This window comes from Mastacembelus armatus, chromosome 7 (genome assembly GCF_900324485.2).
Source record: "Mastacembelus armatus chromosome 7, fMasArm1.2, whole genome shotgun sequence".
Classification (NCBI taxonomy): domain Eukaryota; kingdom Metazoa; phylum Chordata; class Actinopteri; order Synbranchiformes; family Mastacembelidae; genus Mastacembelus; species Mastacembelus armatus.
Genome location: NC_046639.1, coordinates 1,106,622 through 1,116,717, shown reverse-complemented (window position 1 = coordinate 1,116,717; position 10,096 = coordinate 1,106,622). Strand labels below are relative to the sequence as shown.

The 10,096-nt window shown below is 41.7% G+C and overlaps 1 protein-coding gene across 1 annotated transcript; it reads right to left on the bottom strand.

The window, feature by feature from the left end:
- Window positions 1-6,343: 6,343 nt before the first annotated feature.
- On the bottom strand, window positions 6,344-9,439 carry hoxc11a (homeobox C11a). Its single transcript, XM_026331985.2, has 2 exons — window positions 8,706-9,439; window positions 6,344-7,308 (listed from the first exon to the last, which is right to left on the bottom strand). Exons 1-2 carry the CDS (start codon window positions 9,418-9,420, stop codon window positions 7,076-7,078), a joined length of 948 nt encoding a protein of 315 aa, XP_026187770.1. The 5' UTR covers window positions 9,421-9,439; the 3' UTR covers window positions 6,344-7,075.
- Between the last annotated feature and the right edge of the window lie 657 nt (window positions 9,440-10,096).

Below are 10,096 nucleotides of genomic sequence, written 5' to 3'. Positions count from 1 at the left end.
TTTACCCCTTGACGTTGTGGAGTGTTTATCCAAAATTATCCGGTCACTGGTGCCCTGCTGGGAAATCTCCTCAAATGCGTTTTACAGACATTTTTCTTTGTGTTTTTTTTGTGCCATATATAGAATTATACAGTTCCTGCGTTAATTATGACAAAAACCAAAATGTCTCGCTCTGATCCTTCATTTTCAGCAGATTATTAATTTGTATTTCTCTACAAATTATGTTATTACGAACAAACAATTGCACCAGAATCTGTTGAGAATCAAAGAAATCACCTCTTATTATTATTTGACCTTAAATCCACCGGGCTGAGTGATGAGGCCACACTCGGCTGTTTAATGGGTTTTACTGTTGGACAGAAAATATCCAGTAAACTACAGTGTAGGATCATCCGCAGTGGTGTCTTCATTATTATTATTATTATTACTATTATTATTATTAGTATTATTATTATTGTTATTATTATTACAGAATGACGCCAAACATTTTTGCCTTAATAAACAATTATTTGGAGATCTGAGATATTATTATACAAAATCGTATATTATTTTCTGAATGTTTGTTGTAGTTTCACACGTTATTTCAATCTGTTACTGATGTGAATGAACGTTTTTCTTCGTGTTTTTATTCCCAGATCATATATGTGTGTGTGTGTGTGTGTGTGTGTGTGTGTGTGTGTGTGTGTGTGTCTCAGTAAACTTAATGCGGGTTTTTTTTCACGCAGCCTTCTGACTTTCTGTCGTTGTTAGAAAAGTAAAGGTTTAACATTTGCTCCTTGCGCCTCTGAATTAGAAATTAATCGCACCAGCGTAACAAACAATGTGCTATGATATTTATAATAACAGGGAAGAGGATGAATATTGTGACTACATGATAAAATGTGTGTACAGGCTATTTCTATCACCCTTAGAGGCAGGTACAGGCAAATTAAATGATCTGAATAGTTTTTAAAAAAGGAGCACACGACATATGTCACTATACTGGACACAGACAAAATGTTAGAAATGAACAGCGAGTTCTTGTGATTTTTGAAAGTAATATCTTTGAACACTTCATACATTTAAATTTATCTCCTTGTGTCGTGCTCAGTGCAAACAACACGCACTGTCTTCATTTGTTCGTGTTTCCTGTGTGTTGTGTTGGGCCTGTGTCATCTGTGCTGCATTCAGCAGCTTCAGGACATTCAGCAAACCCGCGGTGACACGACACAAGGCAAATGATGTTCCTGTGCTGCTGGAACTTCATGTCATCCTGATTCTCGCTAGTTTTTAAAGCCATGTTTTGTTTGACGTTTTCAAAAAAAAAAAGGGGGATTTTGCCAAAAATCGACCGCATGAGATTTAATGAAAAATAAATCGTGTATAGTCGAATAATGCAGGTTAGTTAAAACCTCTGAGGTGGGTCCTGATGTTAAAGTATTTTTAGTGAGCCCACAGCAATACCCCATGCTAAACGCATATAGCCTATTACACTGGATGTCAATAAAACCATGTCGCATCAGCACTCTGCTATGTAAATAATAGGACGGTCTATTATTCATTTGGAAACAGCAAACAGTTTTAATCTACTAATGCAAACCATGATGGCGTGTGTTTGACCAGTTCGAGATGTTCCTTTAACTCGTTAACCACAGCTATGTGGGCGTGCTCAACGTGCACTGGAGCCTGTCTGGGTGAGTTCAGAATCATTTTCAAAGGCAAGGCTGACTAGAACAAACATATGATCATTATTTGTCTCTATTTGCATTATCACGATCAGTGGTGGTTTGTTTTTTTTCACTGTGATACAATCAAGCTGTGTGAAATAAATACTCTAAAGCTGTGACAACCAGTGTCTTTACGGTCATTCCCCATAGCATTTCCCACTATTATCAAGACTGTGCTCGATCAGGGCTGCAGCTCCTTGATGCTGGATGAAACTTTCCCCCGTGGGTTTTGTACATGCGCCAGTAAAAGTTAACAGTTTTGTGAAGTTCCTGCAAAAAATATATATGTTTTGAAAAATGGAAGAACATGAACATGTTTGAATAAAGGATTAGTAATCTAAAGATTTTATGCTTCATCTTCCGTTTTTTTTCCCCTTCCAGCTCTCACCAGTGACAAAAACTGTTTTATGACACATTCACACCTACAGGCTGCAGGCTAACTCAAACTCAGCCACGCACATAAAAACAAATTATATATGTAGAATTTCGCAGCGGACACTGAGCTTTGAATAATGCTTAGATTTTACAAGAGCTGCACAGAATGATGGCCAGGTATTCTAATCTCATAGAGCTGGGAAGCATCTAAAGGCTGCTGTGATGTCTAATTGCGCACAGAATTACAGATTATTGTGATTTCACAGCAAAGTTATTTAAAGAGCAGAACAATCTGGAAAATGTGGATTATGATGTAACAGCTTTGACTCAGTAACATTAGTTTTTAGTTCACTGACAGTTGTGCACACGAAAATGTACAGTGCACAGCTGTATTCACACTGAAGTGACAGCAGCAATCAACTGCACCTACACTTTATAGCTTAATGGAGTGTAATTGGCTTATTGGCCCCGGATTTTTTATATAATGAGCATCAAAGAGGGTATTCAGCCATGGGAGAAAGCTTCCACTCCGCATGCATACCTTCCTGCTTCGAGAAAAAATGTGGACTTTCTTGTTAACTGTTTATCCAGATACAGGCTGCTGCTGTCTGCCCGATTCTAAAGCATTTGGAGGCCTAGCTACTTCAGTGATGTCTTTCTGCAGATGCATATACATTTACTAGCCTCAAAAAGAGTTCAAGGAAACTACCCAAGTCGCAGTAAGGCTAGTTTTTCATGCAAAAGGTTAGTTTCATGTAAAACAGACACTTAAAATTTAAATTATATATATAAACATATAAGTATCCCACTGCTCTCCAGTCCCTAACAAGCCCTGCATGTAACTGTATTTTACCACGGTCTTTGCACTTGTCTAAACTTCAGTCAGCACTTTGGCCACTAAATTGTCGTCCAATTGATTCCAAACCTGCAGGATGTTATTATATTGCAAACAGGTATGAGTGTTGAATGCTGAGGGACAGAAAGCATGCTAGTGGGTTTCCTTATTGTACTAATCAGAAGCCACTGGGGCGACACAACTAATTTGCTCCTGGCAGCCGCTTTGAAATATCTTTCCAGTTGGATGTGAGGAGGTTCTGCTTTGTGTCCTCTTTCATGCTGCTGTCCACTCCATGCGCAACTGCAAATTTATGGTGCCAGAATCATACATGTTCTTAATTAAAACCCAGAGCGGTAACCGCCATCAAAGTACAGCACATTACAGTATTAACGCACATTCGGCGCAATATCTCAGTGAAAAGTTTCTATAAATTACCGTGAGACTGAGCTGGGTGGCAACAATAAATAAATAGCAGCATACAAACCGCGCTAATGTAAATGGAAGCGTTTTCAGAGTTACTTGGTTGCGGCAATAGCAGAAGCTCGTTTTACAGCGCCGAACTGTTTTATGACCCTATAGAACAGGATAGGTGCTGAGATGTGAGTAATACACTGTAGTATAAAACCATTCAAAAGCCTATAACCCCTTGATTAGTATTTGCAGAGGGGGAAAAAAAAAAAAAAAAAAATCAGGAATCCCCCTGCATTTATTTCACCCTGCATTTAGAGGTAAAACACAACTAGTAACAAATTAGAACAGATGAATAATTAGAAACTCTTAATTATGAGCAATAAAATATTTGAAAATGTCACAAAAACACAACAAAAATAAATAAATAAAAATCAAAATCTTACTTGCACCTTTGAGGATAATTTTCTATATATACACACAAGGTTTTATATATTTTCTGAGCTGATTTTCGTATTTATTTCTGAGCTGTTAACTTTACTGCCAAAGATGTATTGCGTATTTATGTTATTCAGTAATATAACCATGCTGAAATGCCTTACCTTACCGTACAATTTTATTTAGGTTTATAGGCCTACGGGAATAACCTTACACGTTTCAATATAAACACACACACTACCCTGGGCCCGATATAAAAAAAAATTATTTGTTTATGGCCCCAAAATAAAATAAAATCAAGTCTTATTGATAGTTTTACAGCGTCGGATCGAACAACTTTAAAGTAATTTCTCAGATTTTTATGAAGCTGAATAAATTAATTTTCCTTTTACATTTTAGTGGCACCGGTTTGTATCTTGTATCTGCCCACCTCATCCTCACACCGCCATCTTCCCGCACCACAACACCCAAGTGCACAAGCCAGACTGAGACATGACAGGAGCTGCGTGCCAGCGGAGCGGACTGTCCCGTCACGCAGCGCATCCCGAAAGAGGATGCCTCTACGACTAATAATAGCTGGCGCTGTGATGTCACCGAGGCATCCACCTCAGGAAGCGTTTTCAAGATCCCGTTGAGGAAAGAAAACAACACGGAGGCCGGGAGACTCCTGGCCCCCGTGTGGTTGATGGACAACATTTGCAGAAGCCTCCGCAGCGCTCTCAGCTAGTGACGTTGTGTGTTGGAGAAACCTACAAATTACCCACGTCACCGTCCCAGGGCCAAGGTTGGTGGGTGTGGCAAGACACAGGCTCCTATAGCCTTGATCTCCGCAAGTGTGCGTCGCCTCCCTTTTGTCAGCGCGGGCCCATCCTTCCTGGTGATACTCAGGCGTATGCAAATTGAACGTGAACGCAAATCCTGGGAAGAAAATACAGCAGGTTGTCGTTAACACACGTGCTACAAAGTGCGGACCTCTGCTGATGAACATCTTTTAGCTCCACACCATGACCAAAACCTTCACCTTAACCTCAGCAGTCAGAGGTAAACACAGCGCCACGCTGAGCTGCTGCCTGAGCAGGATTCACGTCTAGAGGCAGGAATCAAAGAACGCCCCGGCTCCCACGCCCACGCAGACACAAAACCGTCACGTTTGCACTCACAGAACCACCCATTACGATAAGCACACTGCTGCAGCCACACACCGACATGTTGTTGTTTCTTCAGAGAACACAGATACAGACCTACACTTTATACCAACATGTTTGAAAACGGCTCATGCGTGAAAACGTATATATTTTACAAGGACAATAAAGTGTATTTACTGGGCGTGCTAAAGCTGGCAAAGTTACCTGCTGTAGTTTAATGCAAGGGTCAAAGTTGGTCTGTGTACACATTCCTGTTTCAGTTCCCACTCGCTCTCATTGGCCCATCCCGGCGCTGCGCACATTTCCGGGCCAAAGAGGCTCCTTGATTCCACTTTATTGCAGCGGGTTAAAGGTGAAGGCCTTGACATTATTGAAGTTCAAAGACTACATTTAATTATAAATTGCAGTTAATGCACACGTGCAATTATCATGTACACATGTTGGGTGCACGAGAGCACTTATACCTAACGCACACACGTTTACGCACACACACCCACACAAAACAATAGAGCGGGCCAATTATAGTTCCCTTTCCCTTAACTACCTGGAGTTATAACTCCGAACATAAAGCACATTTTAGTCGACAATTATTTATTCATAACTGGTGTGTTGAAATAGGCTGTTTGGGGTCACCTCAAACACACACGCTACTATTTTAACACCTTAACTATGTGTTCGCTGTAAAACCAGGATTTTTTCCCTAAATATCTATTTAAAGACTAATCGACACACTGGATTTGCTATTGTCAGATTAGGAGAATGATGGACATGAGGTTGGGGCTTTGTTTGTAGACTGCACAGACCGAGTTCACGTCGAAATCTCTTCGGACATCCAGTCTTGCTTGTTTACTATTTACTGCGGAAGTGAACGCCATTCCCCCCAACAGACGGTGCAATTAAGAGAAAAAAATAGCCATTTAGTGCCTCTGTCTTTATGGCAGTGTCTAGACTAGAAGAGTGGCGATCCCATTTAGTGGGCACTAAAAGAGGTTATCATTCCACTCTCTTCCTCTACATTTCTAAGATCTGGCCTCTATCTCCGTTTAATTCGCATACTACGATTTGAAAATGATCCGACTCCGGGAGGTGCAACCTTAACCTGGAATCTGACAAGTGTAGGCCCGCCGCAGCTATTCCTCAGTTTCACAACCTCTGCCAAATCTACGGCACGTGCGTTTATCTTCGTCGACTGGACATTATTTCAGATGGTGATCATGCCACTTATGCAGACCAACAGGTTTAAACTGCACCCGCATTTATCGGAAGTTGCTATTAAAAACAAAACAAAAACCAACCAGCAAACATTGCGCCTGTCCAGAATAAAAATAATGGGAATTGTGATAGTGATAGCAGAAAAAGCACAAAGCCGTTGAGTTTTGCCTATAGGTTTCTGTTTATTCATAGGTATTATATTAATGATACACAGGCCGACAATTTGTTTCTCCTCTCTGGAATCCAAAGCACCAATGTCCTAAGCAAATAATTTAACGAGTGTTGGCATTAAAGCTGTTAAAGTCGTGTGGGCACTGTACTGAAGAATAGCAGCAGGGATATTGGGCACTGGGGGGGGGGGGGGGGGGATTCAATATACGCTTATTTACAGTCACGAATGCACATTGCATAGGCTGCTTTGTACAGGGGGGGTAATGATTTCACAGATTGGACGTCACAGTTCTCACTGTGTAAAAACGCAGCCTGGAGTTTGCGATAACATACTCTGGTCGAGAAATAATTAGATAATGATACAAAGCTATATACAGAGACCAGAGGGAGCGGAGAGAGAGAGAGAGAGAGAGAGAGTGGTCTGCGCCAACAAGGATCCAAACGGTTTGTTACACTGGATAATATTAACAAATATGCCTATATGGACAATAGAATAAACACAATGGAGAATGGTGATAAATAGAGAGACATACTCAAGAACAGCATGTAGATGATTATTCTAACCGTGAAGGCCTTTCCCAAAAATTCACCGCCGCTCGTGGGGCAATAAGAAAATGGCGACTCTATCCCATGCAGGCCTATTACTCCCACTGTCCACTTTATCATTGCACTGTTGGTGATATGGGCTCCTTTAGAAAATGGTTATGCCCACGATTACAATTCAATGAGATACGAGTAGGTCTCATTGTCACTGACCAAACTGTGACACTTTACGCTCCAGCTCACAATAGGGGGTTTCCAGAGAAGTACTGAAGGCGATCTCTGCTCAACTTCTTCTCTTTCATTCTTCTATTCTGAAACCAAATTTTCACCTGGCGGTCGGTGAGGTTCAACATTCGGGAAAGCTGAAGCCTTTTTTCTTTGTTGATGTAAACATTGAAGAAGAATTCCCGCTCCAGCTCCCGAATCTGGAACTTGGAATATGGACACCTCTTCTTTCTTGTGCGAGGAGTGCCTGGGAAAAAAACGCAAGAAAAAGGAAAAGACAGTGTCAAATGTTTTAACAGTTAAAATGAAATAATTTGACTTTACTGCTGAGGTGGCGATGGACTTGCCAGATGCTGCGAATTCGGTTTCAGCTGGATTAGCAATGGTAACATTTCATTCAACAAGCGAAGTAGCTGAGGCTATCAGATAAACGCGCCACGGAGTGTTAAATATCCAAATCGCCTGGAGTAGATAATATCAACTTACAGACTGTAAGTACGTGTTTATCTGCTACAAATACACAACAACAAAGGTATTTCGCCGCATTATATGCGTCACATTCCTCTGGAGCTAAACTACACATTTACACAATCTTTTGGCAGTGGCTTGAAGCGCGCTGCCCATGTTTGCTGTGGCCTATGCAGACCACAGTGGCCCCATAACTTCTTATCAAACAGGTGACTGGGGAAATATTTTCTTTTTTTGTTTTATTTTATTTATTTATTTTTCCTATGTGTGTGTGTGTGTGTGGAAGTGTGTGTGTGGAAGTGGGGCAAACGCCAGCCTCAGTTAGCTTGTATCTGCAGCCTGACTGGGCTAATACAATGTACATGAAGCTAAACATCAGGAGGACCAGTGTGCTGCTCTATTTCAGCCATATCAGCGCTTAACATCAGGCTGTAAGGCTGCTGATTCAAGTTAAAATAAAGTCGCTTTGCATGCAAGGCTTTGTTAACACATTTGAAATGTAAGAGCAAGCCTCCACTGATTTGGACCTAAGCTTTCTTCAAAGCTACTGAGGAAACAGCCTCATTTGCAGATATATGCAGTTTATATGTGGACGGAACAAGAACCACAGATTTACTGTCTGCTCTACTGTACGACAGATAGACAGATAGACAGATAGATAGATAGATAGATAGATAGATAGATAGATAGATAGATAGATAGATAGATAGATAGATAGATAGATAGATAGATAGATAGATAGATAGATGAGAACGCATTTAACCGTAAAGTGTGTAATACTCTGTGCAGCATGTCTTTTGCGGGCAAACCTGGTGCTAAAAGAAAATTCACAAGACGCCAAAAGCAATGTTCTGCCCAATTGGTTTTTACTCTCGACAGCCCAACGAGAAAATCCCTTAAAATGCCCAACGCAAGTTCATGATCAAAGTTAACATTTGTCACAATAGCTCTCTCTTAAAAATTTCACAGACTCTCACCATAGAGGCGTCTGTGTATAACATCCCCTTTTTCCAAAGCGCTTTCCCATCGTAAAAATTCTTCTCGTTGCAAGAAAGAGCTTTGTAGGGTTATAATAAAATCCTTTGAATGCTTATAAAACTCCACATAAAATCTGACCGACAAAACACCGGGCTAGTCCCCTTAACCTTCCCCATTTTACAGCTTCGGTATACCTACTCGAGTGGCTGCTCTTGCTGGCGCTGCCGTCCTTGGTTGTTGCGGAGGAAGAAGTGCATGAGCCTGAATTTGTATGTTCCTCCTCATCTTCTGGTTCTTTTTCCTGCTCCGGGGCTCCGGGTACAGAGGCTGTGGGCGGTTGTTGATTCTGCTGGGAATCGCTTTCCAGCTTTTCCCCCTCGCCCTTTTGTAAACAATTGTCTGACTGATTGTCCGTGCTGCAGTATGCCGTCTCAAAAAAGCGGTCGAAACCTTGCGGGAGGACGTTGTTTTTCCCCACGCCGGAGTAAAAACCTGTGGAGGGGTGATTGGAGCCCGGGTGGGAATGATGATGGTGGTGGTGGCTGTACACACTCTCGTTCTTCATAAACATTTCTGTCATGGTGGATGGTGGAAGACAGTCCCTATGCACCAGATCCTCTCCCGAGTAGCACGATGCATAATTGCTTCTGTGGTGCCATTTACTAGCAGGGTCCAAGCCGTATGAAACTTCCCGTACCGGCTGCACTTGAGACAGATTTGTGGAATAAGGGTAGCTGATTTGCCGGGACGGGGCCTGTGGAAGAAACGAGGAGACGGCAGAAAACTCGGGGACGTAGTAGGTGCAGCTGGGGAGGTAGATGTTGGACGCACAGCCCGTCCTGTCCCCAAACTCGGATGTCCGGTCTTTGCGCGTCTGGGAGCAGAAGTTGCCCAGGTTCACGGAGTTAAACATCTTTCTCTCTCTCGTACTCCGTACTATAGATAGATGTTTTGGATACGAGCTGCAGCAGAAGGGGAAAATTTGGGAAGGCGAGATGACGCGCAATCCGTCTAAGTCGCCCTGCAGACACGTGATCGAAAGTAGATATTGTCATATATCAATTTGGAAGAGTTGGATGTGTAGGAGTGGTTGGCTTTAGGTAAGATCGAGGAGGTTCAAACGAATAATTCTCAAACACCACGGGCGCACTGCTAAAACCAGTAACAGATTCCTGTTTGCTGGCTTATGACAATTAGAGAGATATGTGCTCTGTGTGTGTGTGTGTGTGTGTGTGTGTGTGTGTGTGTGTTTATGTTTATGGGCTGGTGGTAGGCTAGCTAAACAGCCACAGCTCCTTAAACAGGCATAGTACAAACTGCAGAGTGCACTCAGAGACATGCATGTTATAGTGATATGGAGTTTAAAAGGTAAGATTATTATTACTATTATTAATAACAATATTATTATTGTCATTATTATTATTCATACTATTATTCTTCTTATTAATATTATTATTACCGGTGGACTGGTCATGTAAATCACAGAAGGAGGAATTAGTATCACTGACACTGTTGCACACAGCAGAAAATCTGCATTCAGGCTACGTACAGTAATTGCTGTGAATGTAGCCCAGATAAAGCCTTAAAAC